This window comes from Macrosteles quadrilineatus, unplaced genomic scaffold, assembly GCF_028750875.1.
Source record: "Macrosteles quadrilineatus isolate MER2022 unplaced genomic scaffold, UCM_ALF_1.0 Scaffold_7__1_contigs__length_78375512, whole genome shotgun sequence".
Taxonomy (NCBI): Eukaryota; Metazoa; Arthropoda; class Insecta; order Hemiptera; family Cicadellidae; genus Macrosteles; species Macrosteles quadrilineatus.
This window is the reverse complement of record NW_026542600.1, coordinates 54,237,395-54,263,583: the sequence shown is the minus strand read 5'-3', so window position 1 is coordinate 54,263,583 and position 26,189 is coordinate 54,237,395. Positions and strand designations below refer to the sequence as shown.

Sequence of the window (26,189 nt, the reverse complement as noted above, 5' to 3'; positions counted from 1 at the left end):
CCGTTGTATTTAACCACAACGGGCTCTGTTACTAGTTATAAATAAACTAATTACCTGTGCAAACCTAGAACATTTGGGCAATTTAGCAGCCAAATAATTCTAAATCACGCATTTTTAATAAATCTTAAAATCGAAAAAATAAATATGCATTTTATTAGATCTGTATTTGTTTTAAACACTTCAAAAACTACTTTAAAATTACGGCCTATTCGTATTTCACAAAACAATCCAAAGAAACAGCTTAGACACTTTTACTGTGCTCATTAAATACAGCTAATATTTCAACTTTGAATACATTCATGTTGTTGACGTATCAGTATTTAAAGCCACTTCAAACACAACACTTATTTATCCGTGCTAAAAATTGTTATGCCAAGTTTTCTGAATAAGTAACGTTTCATACGTGTAGTCATCTAAAAGTATATATGACTAAAATACAGGGTGGTCCAAAAAGAACTGACACATTTTAACATTAATGTTTTTTATAAAATTTTAACTACATGGTAACCTTTACATATATACAGATTTAAAAAAAAACTCAAACACTTTTTGGTGATATTCAATAAATCTCAATATGGCCACTGTTTAAGCTCTGCCGCAATACCCATGCAATGTTAATTCCATCCCCGAGAAATGCAGCAAAGGGTGCGATGTGCTCAATTTGTATTTAACGCCGGCATAGCCTTAATTTAAAATTATTTTAAATTTTGCCATATTGAGATTTATTAAATATCACCAAAAACTTTTTGAGTTTTTCTATCTGTACATTGTAAATGTAGTTAGAATTTTGTAAATATGTATGTCAAAATGTGTCAGTTCTTTTTGGACCAACCTGTATATACAAATAGCATTTTCATGAGTCATAGGACGTAACACTAATAAACATGTTATGGAATCCACCTTTTCCAGAAAATTAAAAAATATTCTACCATGTTTGATTAAGCTATATGAGAATGTACCACATTTTATATGGGGTATATTTCTTCTTTTATTGAATTCCCCTATATGGAATGAGCAATTTTCGTAGTTCTCATGGTTAAACCCGGGACACTAGAGGCCAAAACCACCATCCATTATATTTCATAAATAGGTATATTACGGTAAACACATTTTGGACGAGTGACATACGATATTTTTCGCCATACTAATCTAAACTAACCTAATAAAACCCGTTATATTATATTCCCACTGACTAAATGACTTATAACTACTCATCACTTCTAAGAGAGGTTGTGTTTTCGTTTAAAACCACTCATTGCCAATCATAATCAGCTGGCGTCCGGAAACAATACAGTAAGCAATGAAATCCCAATAATTGATTAAGGGTGTTTGGTCAAAAATGTGATGCCTTATTTTTTGTTATTGTTCAATTGTAGGCTACTAAATATTAGAGATACAAATATATAAGACAAAATTTTCTATTTTGAATATTAAGCGAGATATGAAGCTTGAAAGTAGTAAATTTTTAATCTTTGGTACCAATTCACAGGGAGAATGGGTAATGCGATTCTCACCAAAATTGGCATTCAGGTGTGGACAAATAAGATAATAATCACTAGCTATTTAAAATTATAAATTTTTAAAAGATTTTTAAATTTTGTTTATTATGACATTTTTTAAATATTTAGGCCTAATTTTTTTATTAAAAAAATAGCCGTTTTTTGGGAAGATTTATCTGTATGTTGGAATTTAAAAAATGTTATATGTTAACTCGTTTGGGCTGTGAGTTCGTACCTTTGATGCCTTGCGCTGTCGGAGCACTACTCGTTGAGAGTGTGTATACTAACACCGGGGCATTAGAATACAATGATAAACGTATTCTTTCAATGTTAAAAGATGTTAATAATTACGTGATGTTAAAGTATTCTACAGCCTCGGTGTTAGTGTACACACTCTCAACGAGTAGTGCTCCGACAGCACAAGGCATCAAAGGTACAAATTCACAGCCCAAACGAGTTAACATATCAAATTTTTTTAAATTCCAACATACAAATAATTTTTTTCCAAAAAACAAACAATTATTAAAAAAAAATTATTTTAAAATTTTTTTTATAAAAAAACAAATTTATTTTTTTTATATTTATAATTTTAAATAGCTAGTGATTATTATCTTATTTTTCCACACCTGAATACCAATTTTGGTGAGAATCACATTACCCATTCTTCCTGTGAATTGGTAGGCCTACCAAAGATAAAAAATTTACTACTTTCAAGCTTTTTGTATCTCTAATTTTTAGTATAATTGAACAATAACAAAAAATCGGACATGAAAATTTTTGACCAAACACCCTTAAGCAGGCGGTAAACAGCTGTTTCCCGGGCTAAATCCTAGCGTTGGAAGTCCATTATAAAAACATGGTACTGTATGTAGTGTAGCGAAAAAATATTAGGCCTATATGTGTGGGTGGTGTCCATTAGCACATAACTCGAATTAAAATTATTTAATTTTAATTAAACTTGGCACAGACTTGTAAACCTAGGTTTGTTAATTCGTACAAGTTTGTGAACCAACATGATCGGACTATGGGAGCGGGAGGATTTTATGGTGTTAAAATGAGTTTGCTCATGATTGGTTGTTTGGTTAAAATGTTGTAAATTATTTTAACACCATTTAGGCTACTAAAAAAACAAACAATTTAGTTATATTAAAGTTTTAATGTTTGCATGATCACAGGGAAGTTTGAAAAAAAAACAGTAAGTATAAATTACCATGATATCCTTATGGAGAATAAGACAACTGTTGTAGTTTGCTTGTTTATGAAATTTTTTTCAAATTTGGCAAATTTATTTATTTCATACTAAGACATTAACATTTTACAAAAAAACATTACCTTTCCTATAACAGAATACTGTACTTAACTACTCATGAATCCTATTGTTATTTAAATAGGGAATAAATTATACTTGTTTAAAATATTTGTGAAATATTTAAGAAATATAAAGTGAAAATACAACCAGGCAAATAGAATTTTGCTCATTCTGCAGGTTTGCTGTGACCTGGATATTTTTGCATTTTATTAGTTTATTATGTATTTTAATTAAAAGTTGAATATGTTATAACTACATTCTCAGACACATATTTTAATCAATTTGATATCCACGCATTGTCATTCTCTTTCTTACAACCCAAGTAAAATAAATAAATACATCTTCTTGGAATTGGTAAACTTAATATTACCCTATTTAGAATGATGATGTATAATGAAGATTTAATTGCACCCTGGTAATAATAGGACTTTAAGAAAATATTATGTGTAATTTTATTGATTGAGGGTGTTTCTGTATTCATTGGGAAGGTTAATGAAAGTGTTCATGAAGTGATTGTCTTGTTGTTTAACTTGTCGGGCCAACATCAAACGCTAAAGCTTTTCCAATCAGTTCACTGAAAACATAATACCGTACCACAGACAAAAGAGCAATATTACACTTTTGTCTATGTAAATACTATCGAGGATAACAAAATATGTTACACAGTTCAAATTGCAAATCTAAAGATCTGTTTCGAAATATATTTATTATATCAAACTGTGATTTTCTAGTACAAAAAGTTTTCTCAGAAAAAAGATTCTTGAATTAATAAATTAACTGAGAAAGTTGTGTTAAACTATTGGTTCACGATTCACTGTGATAAATGATATCTAGGTTTCCTGCAATGAGAGGTAGAAATGCATTTTTTGTCAAAATGACAAGTCAGGTTGTAAAGGAATTTATTGTATGTGAGAGTAAATGAGCTTGGAAAATCTAAGCTAAACCCATCAGAATAAAATATTATTGTTTTGCACTTTGAATAGTTGTAAAGAAGTTAAGATAATGTATTGAATAGTTTGATTTCCAAACTGATTGTAATAGTGAAAGAATTAAAGACTACAATTGAGTTAAATAGACAATATTTTATAATGACCCCACCAAAAAAGGGTTTCTTTCTCTAAGATAAGTGTTGATATTTAACTAGTATATGAGCTTGTACGTAAATTATCAGTTGAAAGATTCTTTGGTATTTTGTAAAATAAACAGCATTAAAAATATACAGAGTGTGTCTATAGGGGTATAGACGTTTGATTGTATTTTATTTGGCCGTTTATACACCAAAAGCTATGAAACTACATAAAATTTATTAAGTAGGTTTTGAACATATTTTGTAAAAATTTCAACTCCCAAACATTTCTATAAGCAAAATGGTGGCATTTTTAAAACTTTACCCATTCATTGGATTCCTATACAAATTAGGCCTACTTTTTAATTCAAATTATTTTAATTCCCCGCTGTAACAATCTTGCAGACTAAATGACGAAATGTAGACTTGGGATTCCTCAGGTAGGCTAAAACCATTGACTATTGAATAGTCAGAGCTAAAATATAATAAAGTATTTATATTCCTATTTCAAATTGAAAATCATTTTATTTGAACAAATTGTTAGATGTTAGTCTCTAAAAATCTATTTGCAATGGGAGTTTTATTTAAAATTATCAAATTAACAAAGAAAATATGCAAATTCCAGACATTTTCACATTCATACGATAAATACAACCAAATAAAAACATTATGTTTGTTATGTTAGTTTTTGACATATTGTGCTATGTTGTATTTTTTCACTTAATAAAGTTGGATACATTGATTCTAATTTATATTTTACCATAATCTTAAATCCTCTAATACTCGTATATTTAGTTTACATACTTTCATTCATTGATACAGAATAGAGTAAACAGCAATACTCTCATTGATGTTTTGATAGCCTAGCGTGTGTGCCGGACCCAGGCAGGTGATTGCATCTTTGCCAGTTCCAACCGTGGCCTTGTGTATTAGAGGTGGCTGTGGTTTAACACATACTTATGCTGCTACAGGAAAGGTAATTAAGCATATGTTTGGTAAAATGTGATAGTATAAAATAAATATACTCACTAAATTTTATCAAAATGAATCAATAAACAAGCAAACTACTACAGTTTACTTATTCTCGTTCAGCATAACATGAAGAAGGTAGAAGCTAGTCAGTCAGGTTTGTTCCATTTTACAATAATATTTCATTATTATAATATTAATATTTCATCTATTTCTTATTCGATCTTTTTGAACTTGGTATCGTTTGATAGAGAATTGAAAATGCTAAATTAAATAAAAGTGTTCCTGAAATTTTTTCATAAGATCAGCCATTTTTGAGTAATTTAAGTTTAAAAATGTTAAATGGCCGCCATTTTGAAATTTTAAGTTGAATCAAAATGATTTTTTTCTAACATGGGTCTCTTCTACCTTAACATACATACTAAGTTCCATAAAGATCGGTTGAAAAAATGCAAAGATAAAAATGTTTATGAAAAAAATACAAAATGGCGAAGTGATTTTGGAGAAAATGTTATTCTTGATTATTCTCTTTATTTTGACCCAAGGAATCACTATGTAAAATATGTACCCACCTTTTTTGAACACTCTGTATAGGGGAGAAATTAAAACTAAAGTAGTTTCGAATATGAACCAGGTAAGCTATTTATGTTTGCTTCTAAATAGGTCACTTTTATAGCTCACAGCTGCACTAATGTATAATTTCTATTTGTGCTGCTTGAACATAAAGCCGTAATACTCGTTGTGACATGTGTGATTTAGTTTTTAATGGGCAATTTGCTACAGGAAATTGGCTGCATATTATGGCTGGATACATTCTCTAAATAAAGGTCCGATGTAAGAATAAACAGTAATAAGGCTTGAACATTGGCGTGAAGATTTATTGGCTAAACACAGTTTTATGTAAAGGAAGTTTTCATTGCACTCAGTTCTATTCTAAGTTTACTATGTCAACTAAACTGATACGAAAATAATACTAGGAAAGTCCTATCTTAAAATATAGTATAAACGAAATGAAATTGTACATAAATTTGTTGTTTTATTAACAGAACTATACCTGAAATTTTCAAATTGAAGAAGTTAACTCAGCGATATGTTTTTTGTCACCATTGAAATTTTACAGCATTGAAACTAGTTTTAATTTCCTATTCTACGAAATATTTTATAGACTTTTTATTTATCACTGTATTTTTAAGTCACTCTTTGTTGAAAAGTCCATTTAAAGTTTTTTAAGGACAAGTGACAAAAGTACTATTTTTTTACATTGAAAGATGGCAAAAGTGTGCAGTGTAAATGTATAAGTCCCATTTAAAACATTAGAGGGCTTAACAAACACTCCACACTAATTTTAAATGACTAAAAAGTGCAAATCATAAAATAATACAATCCTGTCATTGGCTAGGACCATCTTGAAATTTCGGGATTGACTTGACACTCATTTATATTAATATTTTTTCCAAGCAATCACTCACGTGCTTAAACAATCAGAACAAAAATGTGTTAAGTTTATTACTAAACACATTTCTAAGGTGGTCCTTTAAAGGAGGGATGGAAGATCATAAATGAAACAATCCTGTTACCAAACATGATATTGCGAGGAAAAGACAACGAGGGAAAGAGGTAGACATCACAAACTAATTAGAATGAATATAAATATATTTGTCTTTTAACATGACGATAAATAATTTATAAAAATACATAAATAAACAATAATGATACAATATATATAATGACTATAAAAATATGTTGTGTCCAATAGAAAATAATGCTGTTTTAAGATAAAACAGGTCTAATATTACAACTTTATTTTACCCTCTTAAATACTAAAAAAGTATATACTGTCAAAAAATATGTTTTGGCACTTCAATTAACAATTAATGCCGATTTAGGTAAATATTTGTCCAAAACTATAACTATATATGACACTCTTGAAAACTACAAACTGTATTTTTGTTCTATGGCCTATCTGCACTTCTTCAAGGTAAGGTAGCTGCTATCCTCCTTAATATACTATTATAACAATTATAGTGATACTGAGGCTACGCCATAATACAAGTTTCAGTCTTATCAAGTTGCGTTAACTATTTATTATAAAATCATTGTCAGTATTCAATGGGATTGTTTAGTGCATCCCACAAATTCAGGCACGATGTAAAGGATGACAGATAAAAGCAATACTAGAATTCTCTAGATAAGCTTGCACTGCGTCTGATATATCACTAAGTCCAAAACGACACAAGGCATGACGAAAGTATTGTGAGATTTTTAATGCTGTCACAGTTATTGCTTTTTAAGGTTTATGTTCATAAAGATATTCTATTTTATGGTACCACTTAAGTGACAAAAACTTCAATATGCCTAACTTGTTTACTACTTTTAATAAAGCTGTGTTATAAGTATGTTTCCTCTCAATATTAGTCAGAAAAAAAGATTATTCAGGACTGAAATGATGATGAAGCATGACTTTAGTTTGTGAGATTAAATTTAACTTTAATTTTTTTTTTTTTTATAAATAAAAATAACTTTATCTTACCATGAGATATATTTTCTGGCTATAATTAAATACTAGGACAATAAGGTTATCTGATTAAAATATAGGGCTTTTTCCAGGAATTATTAAGGACATTTTCGGGCCACTGACCATTTTTTCAACCACTAGAGAAAACTTTAAACCACTTCTCTAGTGGTTGAAGAAAATTTCTACTTTTGTGTTGTTGATATGTGTCTCTATGGACTTATTTAAAGGTAAGCCTGCTTTCCTGTCAATTTCCTTAACAATATTAGCACAATAGTTTTATTAAATGTAATTCCAGACTATAAGGCAGGGATGGTATTTAAACAAGAACAAATCACATGGGTTGAAATAACTATTTAGGTAAATAAAGGACAAAACTGTTTAAAAGTATGAAAAAAATAGAAATATTTGTTTTAAACGTTATATACATTTGTATATATGGAACAAGTAACTTAACTTTAAAAATTATATGTAATTTATAAAAGCGCACATGTTATGGGCGTTATGGCAACATAGAATTTATACATGGGATGTGTAAAGCAGTCTTAGTTTTAAGGCAAGTTTCAAATTTTCAAAACTCTTGTTAAAAAATTATGTGTGAAATGACTATTCAGCCCACAAAACAACTGATCAACAATCATTACAAACTTTAAGTACGTAGGTAAATTTTAAGACTATATAGAGTGTTGTAGCACTAATGAGCCTATACTAAAACATTAGAGATCACTTATATTTCAAATATTTCACTTCAATACGGAATGCAGTTGGACCTTCTTGATTTCATTTTTAAGTAGGAATATTATTTATACAAGAACACATGGGCAGAAAATGTTAAGGTGAAAAACGTAGAGAAGGGTTGAAAGTATGAAAATATCAAATATAGAAATATTAGTTTCAAACATTACATAAATTCTTGGAATACTTTGTCCTAACTTTAAATAAATAAAGTTTAAAAAGTAAATTTGATTTGTAAAAGTCCATAAGTGCATATGTTATGGTAACACAAGGAATACATAAAGGAATATACAAAAGGAATGTATAAAACTATAAAACAGTCTTGGTGTGTAGGTGTGTAAATATGTTGACAGTTCAAAACTCTTGTCCAACAACTTACAAACAACCATTAGAAACTTTTATTTTAAACCAGTCTGGGTTATCCAAAGTGCCGCCTTAAAGTGTGTCGACTCAACGAGTACTATATGACTTTATTACAAAACATAATGCACAAATTGCTGCTTGTATATTAAGAGCGCAAAGTGCATCATAGTTGCACAGGGCTTTAGCTGAGTGCAGCCATACATTTTTAGAGTAGCAATGAATGTTTGTGCTCGTAATGCATACAAGAACTTCCTACCACCATTATTAACTTATCATTACTCACAGATAAACTTTTTAGTTAAATATAAAATGTCATTTATGTTATGGTGGCTTTTTCTTCACTTTCATTCATGCATTATCGGATGATAGTGTTTTATAGAAAAAAACCTTCAGTGAAATCAGCTGATTCAGCGAGCAGAAATGAACAATTTTGCATATTGTTTACAGGTGTGGCAATGTGATAATATCCATGCAGTGGTAGGAAAAAATAACGATATCTCAGTTGCGGTCACGACATTCCCTCGAGCAGTAAGGCTTTGTTCCTTGAAAGATGAAACTGTTGGCTGACAAAGGCTTGTTGCATGTATTAGACGAACACTGGAAACATCGTGGGTGCCAGTGAACACCCTCGTGGCTGAGCCCCTGTTCTCTGGGGCCTATAGGATCTCCACACCTGCGGCATTTCTGTAAGAGGAAAAATTTATTTTCCAGTGTACGCAAGTATCTTTTAAGGAGTAGAATGAAAATTCTACGGCATTCATGCAGAGTTTGCAGTCTTAAGAAAAAATTTGTTTTAAGATCTTTTGAATGACATTTCGACGTCGCCGCAGGTGTTTCCCGTGATAACACTATCCCCAGTTTTTTAAATCATGTTTTTGCCGTCTGTGTTTTATGTGTTCTAAAATGGTAACGAGGGATCTACACAAATAGGATAGATGACTTGATGTTTTTGTCACACCTGATGATGGACTCCAAGTCCGAAACTAAAGTAATGTACTACTGCACAGGATCACTTGACAGAGCAAGGTACCATAAACCATTTAGCTTAGAATTAATTTGTATCGCTAAACCTTCAACGTGGGAATTTATTTATGATTTTTTTATCAATGCTTTTTTGTTTTATGTCTGTTTGAGGCATATGTATATCAACACGATATGACGGCATTTAACCAAAATAAAAGAAAAAAATAAATCTGTATCCTCCTCCTCTGTACTAGTGTAAACGCAAGCAAAACAGATGATATGTGCATTACCTATAACTTATTAATGCTGTAAACTTCCACCCAAGCCGGACAAAGCTAATTTAAGGCCACTCACCAGCTGAGGCCACATACATTAATGAGCTTAATATGGGTTAAACACGTTGGGGAATCGAACCTGTGCATGAAGAAAGTCCTCAGCGCCAACTCATCAGTGCATATAGGTTAGTTGGATGCTACTATAAGGAGGTGCAACACTAGCGCTCGCAGGTAAGATTCAACAAACTACTTGCGAGTACCAGAGGGTGTAGTAACCTCAACGTGAAATTCCGTAAAGAGCTACACTCATCACACCGTCAAACAGATAAAAAATTACCAATCATGGTTATCAGTTTTAGTTCATCGCCATTACTACTATACAGGCAAAATCAATAAACAAAAGTCAAATCCGGGTGCAATTTATAAAACAATTTGTACAAATATGTACAACAATAACAATTGAATACAACAATATCTTCAACAAAAATTCATTGCCCCAGTTGGGTGGTAAATAGTTACTTTCTGTTGAATCAATTCTAAATCTTGTAATTTATTTTCTCAAATTTTAAATTTTTACACCAGAAACGCTGGAACTTTGTGATCAACTCCCGCAAGCACGAAATCACTAACATTGTGATTTTCACACAGAACATTGTTAAAAGGAAACCAACGGTACACTGTAAGTGAATGGCTGCTTGGTTGTAAGCTAATGAAAATTATTACTGATTTCCCAGTCCTATAAAAGTTCATGTACTAATTAGACTTTCCTGCTCATCAAAATTCAGTTGCATGAGGGGTATATTGATAAAAAATGTAACCCTAAAATACAATGCAAAAATGTATCACCTTACCTTACAATAAATGTCCTTTATACAATTAAGGCAGGTTGGAAGGTTTTTGTTGTCTTCGTTGAGCACATACTCTAGGCCTGCAAGCTCAATGTCACAGTCTATGCAGCAGAAGTGGTTAAGATGGTAGTATTGATCTTCGGCAAACGTGTACTGTGGATTGAAGATCAGCTGGAAGAACAAAAACATTAAATTTCATTACAATGAAATATGAATACTATAAGTATTTGGATTCAGAGTGTCCAATGAGCCACAAAAATATATTTCAAGAACAATTAATTGCAGGTTGTCCAGATTCAAAATTGTATGATTAAAGCTTTCTGTTAAAAACGTCATCATAGCCTACTTGCACTTTGGAAAAACATTCAAAGAAGTAAAATTAACTTTGATTTTTTTTTATTTGTGATGGTATGTTCAAGCTATGAAATTTTAAATCGTGAAAATATACCAAAGACAATTTATCAAAAATACCAAACGTATTTATGTTACTTTTAGTACAAGGATTCATAAATAAAACTTGCCAACAATGCAAAATAAACCAATAAGATTCAAATTAAAAATATACTGTAGGCTACAAATCTGTTATAACTTTTATTTACTCAATTTTAAATGAGTTTTCAAACTTTCGCAGATTTTCAAAACTTATTACGGTAACATCGTGGTCAATTTTCTATCATGATATTCTTAGTTCCCAAGAAAAGATGCAAAACACTGTTAGTGTGAATTTCCGGGTCCAATATTCAAATTACAAATTTTGTATATTTATTCTTGTTAAGTTCCTGAACAACTGAACGCCCTGAGGTTAAAATACATTTCACAAGTATTGTATCATTTCGTAAAACCTACGATACATTATTTTCTGAAGACCAAGATTTCACAGACTTTTTACTCTAATGGGATTTGTTTACCTTCTCCACCTATACATCTATGGGAAATGTATTGTTTTTGTCTGCATTTTTGAGTTTGTGTTTAAGGGTGGATATATTTGTTCTGGAATTTCCCCATGAAAACTCATACAATAACAGGAAAATCATATTTCAAAAAATGGCTTGAACGGTTTTGGTTTTGATTAAAATTTAGTATGTTATAGTCTTTTCTTTTTAACTCTTAACAAAATGGTACGAACCATGTTGCAGTAAAAAAACGCAGTTCAAAAGTTATTGCAACTTTTATGATTATTCTATAAATCTTATAAAATAACAAAGATCAGAATTACAAAAAAGTGGCTTGATTGGTTTTAATTAAAATTTATTATTTTATAGACCTTTTAACTAAAAAAAAATGCCACAACACCCATTGCTATACAAATTTAAGTTCCAAATTTATTGCAACTTTTGGGATTTTTGCCATACAATATTATAATTACTACCATCCCTTATCCATGATAAGCGTTATTGACAAGCTGGGGGGAAAAGAATGTGTCAGATTGTTGATACCGTTTATTTGAATTGTTACAGAAACAATATGGAACCACTAGATTATATTAAAGTCCAAAAAAGTATTATTAGAGTGATGATAGGGGCAGAATATGGATCAAGCTGTATGTGAAATATGATTAAGATTGTTTTTTTATTGTTTTTGACTCTGATATTGCTTCAAGATCTTCATTTACAATTTTTTTGCTAACTTTTTTGAATTGGTAACTTTCTCTCAATCGTACTGTTCTTGTTGTATTTTGTTGTAACTTTTTAGTTTTAGTTTTTATAACTTATTGATCGACCATGCATCTGTTCACCATTGCCTTTGTAATAAAGAATGTTTTATGCAATAAAATACTCATGACTATGACTTATGACTTATCCAACAGAGATTTGATCCTTACCTCATCGCAAGCGCTGCATCTGTGTATATTGAGAGTTTTGGGATAATGCCTCCCACAATAGACCGCTTTGTTTTTCTCGTCCAACACATACATGAGGTCAGCAAGCAATTCCTGTAAAATAAGACTTTGATGCAACTGACAAAATCAAATTGATATTATACAACTTTAGTTTGTACTGCAAGAATATACCTTGTATATGCTTCTTCCCCTTTGAAACGTTTTACTTAAAAAGTGGTTACATAGAAATCTGTTTATGACTCTAACCAATCAGGTTTTATTTCAGAGTAAGGTTTTCAATTCCCTCTTAAAAAGCTGAATAAAAAATGTAAAATAAATTGAATATGCCTATTAATATTTCTTTTATATTATTTACGATACACTTTGTTTGAAGCAAATACAGTGAATCCTCTCTAACCCGCCAATACAGTAGACTCCCTCTTATCCGGACACTTTTTAACCGGACTACACTAGACGGAAATGACATCTCTTTAACCGGAAAATTGTTATCAGCACATTGGTTTAACCGGACTAGATCGGCAGGAAGTGGGCGGTACTGAAACGACTGTTCTCATGGGAAAGATTTGAGACCTGTGATCACGTGTCTACAATACAATGCTCTCCTAAATTTAAAAAGAAGCATGAAGAAAGTCCTCAGTGCCACACTCTTTAGTGCAATACCTAAAACTAAACTAATCTAAATAACACTAAACTGCTGAACTAAACTGAATAAATAATATAAATAAACATCCAGGTGTAAGGACACTATTAATCGACTCGACACCCATTTTAACGAGTTTTCAGTGACGTCGGTTTAACCGGAAAAACCATTTCCGGACTGGCCTCGGTCCCGAGTCCGGATAAGAGGGAGTCTACTGTAATACGGACTATGTGCTGTTGCCATGGTTACTGTCAGCCTAAAACTACAGGAAAAAAATAAAATTAAAAAGAGAAAAAAATCATAGCACTTTTACTAAGAAAACTACAAAATCCCGAAAATTTGAAATTTTTTTAAAATTTGTGTCAGTTTGGGTGTCGATTATTGCCTACTCCTAATCATTAAATATTGTATGAACTCTATTCCAGATTTTTAAGTTTTCACATTGTATTTTAAGAATTAGATGAGTTCATGTGCATTTTTCATAACATATTTGGATTACAGAGTGGTTAAAATATTGACCTTCAAATCTGAAAATTGCTGGTTCGATCCTGAGTGTGAGATTATACTTTTCCTTACAAATGATGTTTTGAAAAATAACAATGCCCTAGAAAATTCAAATAAACTTGGTAAATATACTCACTTTGCACTCACTACAGACAAAACACTTAGGGTGCCAAGCTAAATCATATGTCTTCCTCTTGTTAGCAAATACGGCAACTGTAGAGTCGTCTATGAAACACTTGCACTCAACACACCTAATATCATGTTGTGTGTTCAGGACACATGAGGACGCCACATCACTGCAAACAAATGCAATAAAGGTCATATAAACATGATGCATTAAAAAAAATCTAGTCCCAGATCTGTTTACCATTGTTTCCGATAGCTCGGTTTGGGCTCGGCTCGATCAAAAATCTCTGGCTCGCACACCAAAACTTTGGAAAAGTTTTCGTTTCGAGATTTCATCCGCAAATTCAGAGATCCAACCTAAGTATTGATCTTATTTTATAGTTTGTTGTTTATAAAAATTGTTTGCACTTAAAAACATTATGACAACACCATGTAATTCATGCTATTATGTGAGGGCTAGGGGTCAATTTATTTAAGTTTTTATTGCATGATAATCATTGCATTATTGCCAAGTAGAACGGTTTAGCCTTAGCGTGAAGATTTTGAGATTTGAAATTCGGTTTCAGTTCTTTCGGTTTTGGTTTGAGATTTCAAATTTTTGGTTTCAACCATAACTAAATAAGTAGGCCTACAATATTTTTTGTTCCAGTAAGACTATAGCTGGTTGCCTGAATCTGTACGAGCTACTGCACACAATACCAGAATCGGTACAATAATTTTGTGTCGGCAAGATGCTCGCTGTTTCTCTGATACTAAATTCTCTTTGACATTGAGTTGTCTATTGTGCAATTTTCCTCCATTTTCTTTCGCTGGAGACAATGTTTTAACAGTAGGATTTTTGATGTCGGAACGGTGTTTTGTATCCATTGTTTATAAGATCCAGTAATTTCTTGTTGAAAATTCAAAATGAGGTCTTACCTAATCTACAGATAAATTACAGAGTTTACACTCTTTGTGACGAATAAAATAAAACTGTCTGCGTTAAAATCACCTGACAGGGTTGTCCTCTTGGCAGTTGTTTTCATTATCCACTCTGTAGGATGTGCTTGGTTGTGCTGGAACTATGTCCGGGAATTCACCGCCTGTAAAAACAAATTGTAAATGTTAATGGCAACACAAAACAATACAACTACCACCTCTAATATTTCATATACATTTTAAGTTTATTGTAAAAAGAAATTCAGCGACATATTATTTGCCAAATTAAGTTCAGACATGCATCTACATGTTTTACCAATAAATCCAGTAATCCAATTAAACAATATATGTTTAAAATCTTAAAAGGTAATAAAGTTACCATCTATTAGTTAAACTAAATGTTATTGCACTGAAACAAACTTAAAACGTTAGGTAGTGTCGGCTACTAGAATTTTTCAAAATTAAAATCTCGAAAAAAAAAAGAAAAAAGAAAAAAAAAAAAAGAAAAAAAAAACAGAGATCCAAAATTAAAATGTTGGCGTTGACATTTCCTTCTCTCAGAATTATTTCAACAGAAGATTCATGAAAATCTGTCCAGTGGTTATTTCAGAATCTTTGAATAAAAAAACCGTCCCACGTTTAATATATAGAAAACATTATTTTAAACAGAAGAAAAACAACGTTGAAAACGAAGCAGTTTTGTAATATAGCCCTAAAGTGGATGAGGATTTTGCTATAATAAATAGACAAAAAAAAAACATCCTTGAAAGTGCTAAGGTTTGTATCAATCAGTATGTAAATAAAATGTAACTGGAACTGGATAATGATTGAATCTTTTACTTACTTCTCGAGCACTTTTAGAAAACTGTAAAATCTCATTACGTAGTTGTAGTAGAAAAAGTTTTCTAAAATATCTTTTGACAAGACAGTGATAAGTGCTCATATATTTATGAACACCAAATTGGCCTTAAATCGGACTAACTATCAAATAGAATTTATGTTGGTTCAAATTACCTTAAGAAATTCAAATGAAGGTATTACAGTATGTATTTTTTGTAATAATCCCCTATAACATCTAGTCAACATAGTGCATAGAAACTTCTCCTGTTCAGAAGATTTGGGAAAGATTGATGGATAAAAAAAATAGTGTTATAGGTTCGTAGGAGGGTACCCACGGTTTCATTATGTAGGTTTACCTTCGTTAAGCTTAGGAGTGGTTGATTTGAATCCAATGTTAGGGCCGTCTTGTCCCTCTGCATTGCTATTTTCAACCGTTGTTTTCTGGAGTGGAAGGATGCCACTTCTGTCATCATCAAAGGCAGTACTATTGTTTTGGTTTGTGCTATCATCAAGTTCACATCCAGCGTACGTTACAAACTTTCGACCAGTATTACACATCTTATTTGTCAAAGCGTTATCAATTGTAGGAGGCATTATCGGGATGGTTCTGCCAAGACTTTTCATATCTGTCATTGGCGATGTTTGCAGATTCTTTTCTACTGTATAGATGTGTGGGAATGAGTTCACGGGGTGTTGCATTCCTAAATTCAAATTCCTCAATGGTGCACTAATTTCTTCCACTCTAGTTCGTAAAGGATATTCAGCGTAGGGGAGCTGAAACGTAGACACATGATTGATTAGACATTTCGTATAAAGTGATTATATTTAGGCAGAAACACAGTACATGTACTTGCAATTTTTCATATCAAAATACTTGTTAGTCTATACATGACTGTCAGATTTTGCGACAACTGACCCAAAGTTGCAACAATTATTAGACAGGCTTGTCGCTATCACAAAAAGTGCCATCTGCAATCTCAGGAGACGATTATATCTGCGTGTTCCTAGGAGATGATCATAATTTCTCCTCCACTTTGTATTAAGGTCCTACTGTACAACTTTTATGACCGCGGGATAACTTCATGACAGTAGTTTTAGACTATAAAATAATATATTATTGCCAGGCAACTGTTTTGCTACATTCAAACAGGATACCACAGAGTTCAACAAATAGCAGGCTGGTAACATAAAATACAACACTTGCCATTTTTGTGTGAGTAACTCGTAGAACTTGTCCCACTCCAGCGTTTTGTTGTAATTTTTGCAAGAAAGTGCAGTATCTGAAAAAATTCTTATTTCAATTAATTTTTCATGACATATTATAATATGACCAACTTAAGTTTTTGCTGAACTTTTGTTGATAAGAGTTGTGCCAAAGAGTATTCACTCCAAACAGTAGCACGTATTTAAACAGTTAATCATTCTTTAAGCTGTTTTATATCCATAAAATATGTTTTTAAAGAGTGAATCTCATGGATGAATCTTTTTTACCAAAGACAAATTTGGTACGTGAAAAACCAAACTGATTTAAAGACGTTCAAACTCTTTTTGTCAAATTTCTCAGTAGAAAACTTTGATACAGAATTTTTTTTTCAAACCCCTTTAAAGTAGCCAAAAGAATCAATGTCAATTTCACCTCTACACAACTTATAATCTCAAGTTACGATTTTATAATCTCAGCAAAATAAATCCACCTTGGTTTTGAGAAGTTCTTGTAGTTAGAATCTCTACTTGGTAAATTTCACCTCTAACAAAATTTGTGTTGACTGTCCCTCATTATTCCGAACATAAGATAAAAAACAAAACTGTCTTAGCATGTAATACAGAAAAATCCTTTATGTGGAAAATGACGAACACACACAGAAGCAGACAGTTGTCAACATTCAATGCAGATGTAGTATTTTTTAAATAGTACCCTTTGGCTTATGAAAACTCGCAAATTAAAATGTTTTTACATAAAAATGTTTTTTATATAAAATTGTTTGGCAATAAATATTGTTCTTTCAACTAAACCATCATTATACAGTCATTTGGAGATAATTTTCTCAGTAGACCCTAACAAGTTAATTTACTAAATAATAACAATAAGATTATAATAGTAAATTAGTAAATAGTAATAATAATTATTATTTATATATTTAAGAAATGGGTCATTAACAAAATCCAGGATTAAGGTGGGGTCCTCAGACAAAAGTTTTTAGGAACTTGTAATTTAGAAGGCTGCTTGAAGTAACATACCTTTTCAGTTCTGTTTTCGGCATTTCTTCATATTTCTGTATAATGTCGTGAATTGGAAATTGTTTCTTGATGCACAATTTCCTACATTCTGCTGCAACTGTGCCTGTAACGGGCAACTTGTCCTCAGGGAGGCTGCTCAAATAATCAGCGGCCTATAGAACAAATTTAAAATACACAAAAATTATCTAAATATATTTTATAAGGATATCAATATCTAATTTTAACTGAAGTTTGATGCCTTTGAACAGCTACTACCTGAGCATCTTTCTGACAAAAATATGAACACAAAGAACTTGTATCCATGTACCACATTCTAAGGTAAATTAACTTATAACTAATTATATATTACATGGTCGATACCATTGAGTATAAACGTAACTAGAGAGCCCACCGCTATACTATTAGTCGGTACCAATTTTGACGACGTAATTCGGGCCGCTGACGCTTGGGTCGTGGTAGTCAATGGTAATGCAGTACGCCGCTGAGCTCAGTCTGCGTTGAGACACGCTGAGTTAAGGTAGTCTGCACCGCGCTCGCGCATCAGTCCCCCACCCCCCCTCTACTCAAGTCACTTCCCCCAGCAACCGGCCTCTCCCTCACCGGTTGAGCTGTCTCTACAAAGTGAATGCAATGAATACGAATGGGCAACAACTGCCTCTAACATATAACCTAATTTTATCCATACATTACGCAATTAAAAAGTTATTTGTCAATATTGTAATGCCACAATTAACTGTAGGCTATACAGGAATCTGAATGCATTTTATTATTTTTTCTGTATTTGATTTTAAACTCACATCAAATTACAAAGGTTTGTAAAAAAACTTTTGGTTTTCTTTTTACGTACAATACTCATAGGATTTATAGCAAAGTTGTGGGTTTACATATTCTGTATGTTAACGGTTGTTACAAAACTTACGATATTTGAAGGAACCTCAGGTGGTATCCAATCGAATTTCATCTGTTTTTCTGCGTTGTTGGTCCGCTTGATGGCCAGGACTATGAAAAATAAATGCAGGAAAATTGTCAGACCAATGAATTTAATGAATATAGAAATAAAACAAATTACACTCTCCTGGTATAATCTCTGGGTCATTGAACTTAAGCTCATTGTTCTTCATCCTACATTGGACCAACCTCTCGTTTGATTTTAAAACAAGTCAAGTTAAGCCCTCCATACACGGGCGAGCATGTTCGCGAGCATGTTCGTGACGGTGTTGGCGGCGAACATGCTCGCTCTGTGTGGGATCCGCGAGCCTTTGTACCAGCGAACATGTTGGGCTCGGCGCTCGGCTCGTCGCCATAATATAGTCACCACAAATGGCCACAACAGCATTAGCATCCATTTGAATTTAATCAAAATAAATAAATTAAATATATTAAATTTAAATAAATAAACACAACTTGACTGTCACAGCTCAAGAGAAGCAAGAGTAGGCCTACTGGGTAGTAGCGGCGATCATGTTCTCGAGCATGCTCGTCCGTCTGTTGACAATGCCGAGCATGTTCGCCAACATGCTTGCGAACATGCTCGCCCGTGTATGGGGGGCTTTACAATGTTACAAAAGAAAAATTCCATGTCAGCCTACGTGATTAATTGAAACCACTAGTATACAGGCTATGAAGCTATCTGCAGACTAAGGTAGGCCAGGAGAAGGACGTTACGTCACCAACCACGCAATGACATAGCCGCAAGTGTCACCCGTGACAGTACTGGCCAGTATTTTCAATGTTTTACTAGTTTTTTTTTTAAATATTTTTGTTGTGTGTATGAGTCATGTGCATTTTCCAGAGGTTTTGATGGATCTGTCCGACTTGAATAGATGACTTAATGTTTTAGTCCCAATTGAACATGGACTCTTGTAGTCTGAAACTACAGTTGTTTATTACTGACCAAGGAAAATTTAATTTGGCAGAACAAGGGAATTTAAACCATTTTAGCTTAAATTACACTAACAAGTGGTTTAAAAATAAGAAGCTTCTCAGGAGCTCATACCTATAAATATAAACCGAAAAAGTTTAAATAATTCTATCAATACATCTTAATGGAAATTGGGTATCTTGGTTATAGCTAAATGTAATGTTATATGAAATACGAGTTATTTATTAAAATACTAACATTTACAGATAATTCCCTTTAATGGGGAGTTCTAAGACAGTATAACAAATAAAAACCTGAAACTCAATAATTCGATTACTTACCCCTGTCTTCTTCCTTTATTAGGGATCTAAGAGATGTTTTCTTGTCATTTTCATTGTTGAAAATAAGGTGGTATCTTAAATTTTCACCCTCATCTACGTCATGGATTTCTTTTTTACATTTGCAAAGTTTGCAAGTATTTCTGTTAAAAACAAAACAATTATTTAGTCTAAATGGAAATCACAGGATATTACTTTGTAAACACACTGGAATCTCACATCTCAACCTCCCTCTTGATCAATAATATTAAAGTAATTACTTTAGTAATTAAATTTTAGCAATTAAAGTTGTATTTTTTATGTAAATAAAATAAAATAAAATCTCTCGACAATCAGCCAAAATTTCTGTGTGCGTGACCAGAACTGGTCGAGTCTTGGCGAGGGGGCGGAGGTACTTTTGTGAAAACATCCGTGTATTGCTACTCAACGTGACTCACTCATCCCTACCTCAAGCACTGCCAAAAACCAGCACCCATATGTTTTAGTGTGGTTAGTAGCAAACCATCGACGCACAGAAGTGCTGGTCAATGTTTAGGCCTACTTCTCTACTACCCCTCACATTTTTCTGTCAGTGGGAACCAAGAACTGAGTGGATTAATCTATATTGTAATGTCACTGAACTATTTGTCGGATGTAAAACGTAAATCAGTCGGAAAGCGAAACACATTACAAACATGTTTATTTAAGCTTTAATATACCTAGTTTCTGAGTTTAATTTTGTATAGCTTTACTAAAACTAGCAGTGTGCCTGTTCTACGGGTGGGGATCTTATATTATTACTATTAGGTAGCCTACCTTATTACCATGTATTCACCTTTTACCCAATAAGGGATTGATGGTGTCAGAATTTCAATATACAAAATACATTTACAAACAACTGATTCGAGAAGATACAAACATACATATTTACAAAAACTTTGGCATGTGGATATGCTTTTTAGTCAAAAAATTCAGGAAATGTATCCTCAAAAAAAAAAAAAAATTATCCTACATGGAAACTTTACCTACTATATTCATAATAGCAATTTGTATGCATTTTGAGTTGGGCTTTTTTCAGATACTTCATTTTGTGTATTGCCTTCCGGATTACTTCATGAATTGTAGGGACAAGAGGTTAAGTTACCTTTATTCTGTCCAAGTAATCCCTTAAGGCATACCTTAAAGGATTAATCGGACAGAATAAAGATAACTTTTTCCAGATATGCAGGCAAAACTATTTTACTGAAAGTAGGATCAGTTGCTGAGGGTCTAAATCCCGGTCTAATTAGACCTTCGGCAAACATTTTGCATTTTGTACTTGTAGCTAAGGGTCTAAACCCTACTAAATTTGTCTTGGATCCATAACAAAATGGCACTAAAAACATTGATTTTCCTGGTTTTTCAGGAATTCCCAGTTGTGGCCCTCTCGCTTGATTGTAGAATTTGATGACTAATTACAAAAATGTATTAACCTAATTATTTATATCATACACCTTCTGAAGTATAACAAACCATTTTGGATTTCCTTTCTTTATATTATTAAGTATAAACACAGGGAAGTAAGGTAGAGAGGAAACATTCAATGGTACACCTAGTGGCGTCTAGGACAAAGTAATTCTCTTACATGTACCTACTACAACGCTCTCGGTGGAGAAAGACCCTGTGTCCTGTGATATGGGAATTTTAGCAAAGTGCTATAACCGCTCGGCCTCTTCCTTGCTCATTACAAGTATATTTCCGGTGCAACATAGGCCTCCGAAAGCTGAAAGCGCACGGACGTCCTATAGGCGTGATTCCTCGCCTAGGCACCTTATTTCTCTCTGGTATAAAATACTTCCCAATATAAAACTCTATTTATCCAAAAATATTCATCAACAGATAAAGAGACTGTTAATTCTTAAATAAGTAATTAATTATTACACTTAACCTCCAATAATGTAGGTCGAGTCCAGGGCATAACTGTTTACAAACTAAGCACGGTGCACCTGCTCCAAACTCATGGCCTAAACGTGTCTAAAAACAGAATAAAACAAATCAAATTAAAAGAAACCAAAATATAAAAACGTAACATAAATAGTAGGCCTATTGTGCTCATAGACCACACATAAGTTTAAAGAAATATTTTTTGTAAAAAATAAATATGGATTAAAAGGAAAATATGAAATAAACCAAGCGGTGTTATGCCTAAGTCATTTGTTGGTTAACTGTTTAAGTACTCAATTAAATGCTTTGCTCACAAGTTTAAGGTTCATCCTGTGATCACAAAAGAATGGAGATCTAACATCCTGGGATGGGACAGGAAGAACAAAATATTGGATTTGGTTACAGTATTTTGTTGAGTGGTCAGTTGTATGTGGGTTACCACATCTTAGTATGAAATCTGTTTAACAAAGCAGTCCACTGCTCACAGAGCGACATAAGTATAGAATTAGAATAGAATAAAGAAGGATGGTGTTAGCCTACTAACAATTTCTTTTCTGTAAACTGTGCTACAAGATGTTTAAGTCTCAAGCAGACATTATGATAGCGCCTATATCCACAACAGATCTCAGGTGGAAAAATATAAGGTAGCCTACCGGTACTCCGACCAAAACTAATCAGCAAACAAACAAAATGCACCATACAGAGAATAGGTAAGTTAATAAAAAACCCAGGTAGACTTCCGTATCTGTTGGCACAAACAACCGAATGAAAATATCGATCAATATTTTGTTTGGTTAGTTAGGTAAGGTATTAACTTATACTAAGTTAACCAAACGATATATCAAATGAAACAATCAAATAATCAATATTTTCATTCGGTTGTTTGTGCCAACAGATACGGAAGTGCCCAAAAACCCTCTTGTCGGAAAACTGGAGAACTCTTGGTTCTAAAATGCTACCATACGTTAGCCAGTCGGTCCATCCCGTCGGTTAAAGCAATGTAAACAATCGACTTGGCAATTCTTGCCACTTGCAGCTTAGCTCACTGCTACCATCCCGGCAACATGCTAGGCGCGACTGTGTAAGTTAATTAAGTGCCCATTTAAAGACCTGTGATGCAATTCTGCAACACAGTACCGGTAACCAGTCAGGCTACTCAGCTACCTGCCCTGTTCCAATGTTTTGAACCCTTCTTCATACCTAAATAAGAGCTGATTAGTCTGCAGGGAAGACAATACCAACCTTTAATGTAACAAATCGGACAAAGGCCACTACCTATACAGTAGACCTACTCCTTAACATATATAGCCAATTTTGTCATTGATACCTACCTTGTCGATGTTGTTTTTAAGCCTTTCTTCAAGGTTTCTAATACATAATGGTACAGTTGTTTTATTAGAATCGTTGTCCATTTTTATTGAATATAGATAAACTTATTTAAACTGAAACCACAACTACACACAACCACAACAGTTTAAGAGAGTTCTGAATGACGTCAACGTATGTATAGGTGATTCACTAATCAACGAAAACGAAAAATCGTCGACATGAGTCATCTTACTTATCTCTTCAGTCTTCACCTTCTTTCTCTGGACGCCTGGAGATGTTTCATTATCACTACAACTCTCGTTCTCGTTCTCGTTTGGTTTGACAATGGAAGTTGAAGTTTTGAGTTTTGATCAATCTCAATTCAATCGTACTGAGCGTCAATACAATGTGCACGATCACGATGGTGTGAATAAAATAAACATGAAACTATAACGTCGTAACGTCGACGTCGACCTGCAACCTCAGTAAATTAAACTATAAACCAAACTAGTATAAAATAAACAAATAAACTATAAACTAAACTTAATTAAATGACGGAACGACATAACCGTTTACTCTCTGAGTGAATCAGTGAAGTTTATAGGTATAGGGATTAGGGATAGGATAATCGAATAAATTACTATTCGAATTCCAATATATCCCTAGTATTCCTATTCCTGCATTCAAACAAACGCTCGAAGCATTCGATGTATTCATGAACTAGGAGGATAATCCTCGAGCCTAATAGCAATATAGCATTGACTAAGGGAGTATGTTTTATCTGTGGCATTGAGTATAGTGTATACACGTATACATGTATACACAATGCTAATAGTAAGAGTGAACTTGTCGAGTTCTAATTATATTTTAAAATCTGGGTCATAGTTGGGACCAATTTTAAACCGCTAATGGATTTTACAGAGATTATGAACCGGTCTGCACTTCTGCAGTTGCTCACGGTGGGAACGCGCCAAGGCGCCACCACGTCAACCCGCCACCAAGTCAACACGCCATCAAAAAGAAGAAGAAGTTTGAGGTGGCGGGTTGACGTGGTGGCTCGTTGTCGGGGTGGCACGTTGACTCTAGCGTGCACGACAACCCGCCACCTCGGAAAAATGTGTGGTGGCGGGTTGTCGTGGTGGCACGTTGTCCTGGTGGTGCTTAGACATGTTCATACACGTCAACCAGCCACCTCTTTATTGTGGTGGCGGGTTGTCGTGGTGGCTGGTTGACGTCTACGTGCGAGGTGGCGGGTTGACGACACCAAACATTGAGCGTACACGACAACCCGCCACCTCATAAAATAGTGATGGCGGGTTGACGTGGTGGCACGTTGTCGCTTACATGCGAGGTGGCGGGTTGACGAGAGTTAACATGGGGCGTACACGACAACCCGCCATCTTTGTTGGCAAAAGCCGCTGTTTTCTGTGTATTATAAAATGCATAACTTTTTGCAGTTTACCTGGACTTGTGTTATCTAGTTAACTAGACATAGTCCAGCAGCTAGCTATACTTTAGTGTGCAAACTTGCGTATACTCAATATTCTTGCATAACGTTTAAGTTTGATGTCTAGGGAGTTTAAAAAACCTGGGTGTTTACCTCCTACCCCCCACGTTTTCCGGCTATGACGTAATCAAAATGGCGGCCATTGTTTTTTTAAAAAGCGTATATTTCGCAAACTATTTGTCGGATCGAAATGAACTTTTTTTATTTGAAAGATAAGTTTAAATGCTATCTGTTTTACATTTACACATTTGTTGTGTGTTTAGTACATTTTTCGTAATTTTGCAAAAACCTGTATTTTTTAATATTTTTGTGTTTTTTTTCTGTTTGTAACGTTTTATTGATACAATATATCAAAAACCACCAATGGAAAAAGTTGTAGAACATTTAAAAAGCTTTACAAAAATACCAAATTCGATATGTTTTACTCAAAATATTACGTCAGGAAACTAGATGAATCTCATAAAAAACCTATTTTGGCGCAAAAACGCCTATTAGTCCGGCATCTAGGGCAGTGCACAAGTCTTATATAGACAGTTTTACCATTCAATGTTGATGTATGTGTCTAAATAAGTGTTTTCAACTCGGGTGTCACTTCTGCACCCACTGCAGTTTCCGGTTATGACGTCATCAAAATGGCGGAAAGTGCTATATTAAAAATAACTATATTTTACATACCATGTATCGGATCGGAATGCACTTTTCTTTGTTTGAAAGATAAGTTTACATGCTATGTTTCATACGTTTACACTTTAGTTGTATGTTTAGTGCTTTTTTCGTAATTTTTTCAAAAACCTATTTTTTTAAATATATTTGTGTTATTTTTGTTGATTACGTTTTATTGATACAATATATCAGAAATAACTTAAAGAGAAGAGGTTGTAGCACGTTAAAATGGCTTTACAATAATACCAAATTCGATATGCTTTACTCAAAGGATCACGTCAAGAAACTAGAAAAATCGTACAAAACAACCTAATTTGGCGCAAAAACTCATATAAATCCGACATCGATGGCTGTGTACGAGTCATATATAGACAGTTTTACCATTCAATGTTGATGTATGTGTCTATAGAAGTGTTTTTAACTCGGGTATCACGTCTGGACCCACTGCAGTTTCCGGTTATGATGTCTTAAAAATTGTCTTTAAAATTTTAATCCTAAGCAAAAGCTGAGCTAGTAGCAAGCAATACCACTATTGGCCAATTAAGTTAAGTTATAACTTATTTAATTGGTATGTTACCTAAGTAAACCTAAGTAAAGTAAGAGTGCGTTGGTTATCAGACGGGTAAAAAAAAAAACAATCAGGACAGTTATAAATTTTTCCTACAGTCACCTAACAATGTACATGTTCTCTCACTGATTTGAGAAAGCAAAGTGGCCAATTCACTCATCAGTGAGACAATGTTAACATTGTCTCACTCTAATTACTTTGTCTCACTCCAGATTTGCAACGTAAATGCACGAAATAGTGAGCGCGTAACATGCAGGCAACGTCGTAAGCGCGCGAAGTACGTTGGCAGCACTGGCTGTAAATCAGCTGGTCAGCTGTTGTACTGTTGTATTTGTCACTTCACATTAAATGTTATATTAAAAGTTCACTTCTGTGTAAAAATAGGTTATGTTTCTTC

At 33.2% G+C, this 26,189-nt stretch overlaps 1 protein-coding gene across 1 annotated transcript; it reads right to left on the bottom strand.

Moving 5' to 3' along the window:
- Nucleotides 1–6,477: 6,477 nt before the first annotated feature.
- On the bottom strand, nt 6,478–23,195 carry LOC128999140 (testin-like). The gene is made up of 12 exons (XM_054425514.1): nt 23,078–23,195; nt 21,751–21,836; nt 19,848–19,987; nt 18,565–18,644; nt 17,646–17,797; nt 16,612–16,687; nt 15,764–16,181; nt 14,641–14,731; nt 13,660–13,819; nt 12,362–12,472; nt 10,543–10,710; nt 6,478–9,137 (listed from the first exon to the last, which is right to left on the bottom strand). The coding sequence occupies exons 1-12, from the start codon at nt 23,156–23,158 to the stop codon at nt 8,952–8,954; spliced, it is 1,749 nt and encodes a 582-aa protein (XP_054281489.1). The 5' UTR covers nt 23,159–23,195; the 3' UTR covers nt 6,478–8,951.
- Nucleotides 23,196–26,189: the final 2,994 nt, after the last annotated feature.

What these genes read in the sequence shown, in the direction of transcription:
- LOC128999140 (XM_054425514.1), bottom strand. Translation starts at nt 23,158, where the DNA reads ATGGACAACGATTCTAATAAAACAACTGTACCATTATGTATTAGAAAC. An exon ending in TTAAAAACAACATCGACAAG is followed by an intron (nt 21,837 to 23,077) that starts GTAGGTATCAAT and finishes TTCTGTTTTTAG; the next exon opens with ACACGTTTAGGCCATGAGTT. An exon ending in CAAGAGGACAACCCTGTCAG is followed by an intron (nt 13,820 to 14,640) that starts GTGATTTTAACG and finishes ATTTGTTTGCAG; the next exon opens with TGATGTGGCGTCCTCATGTG.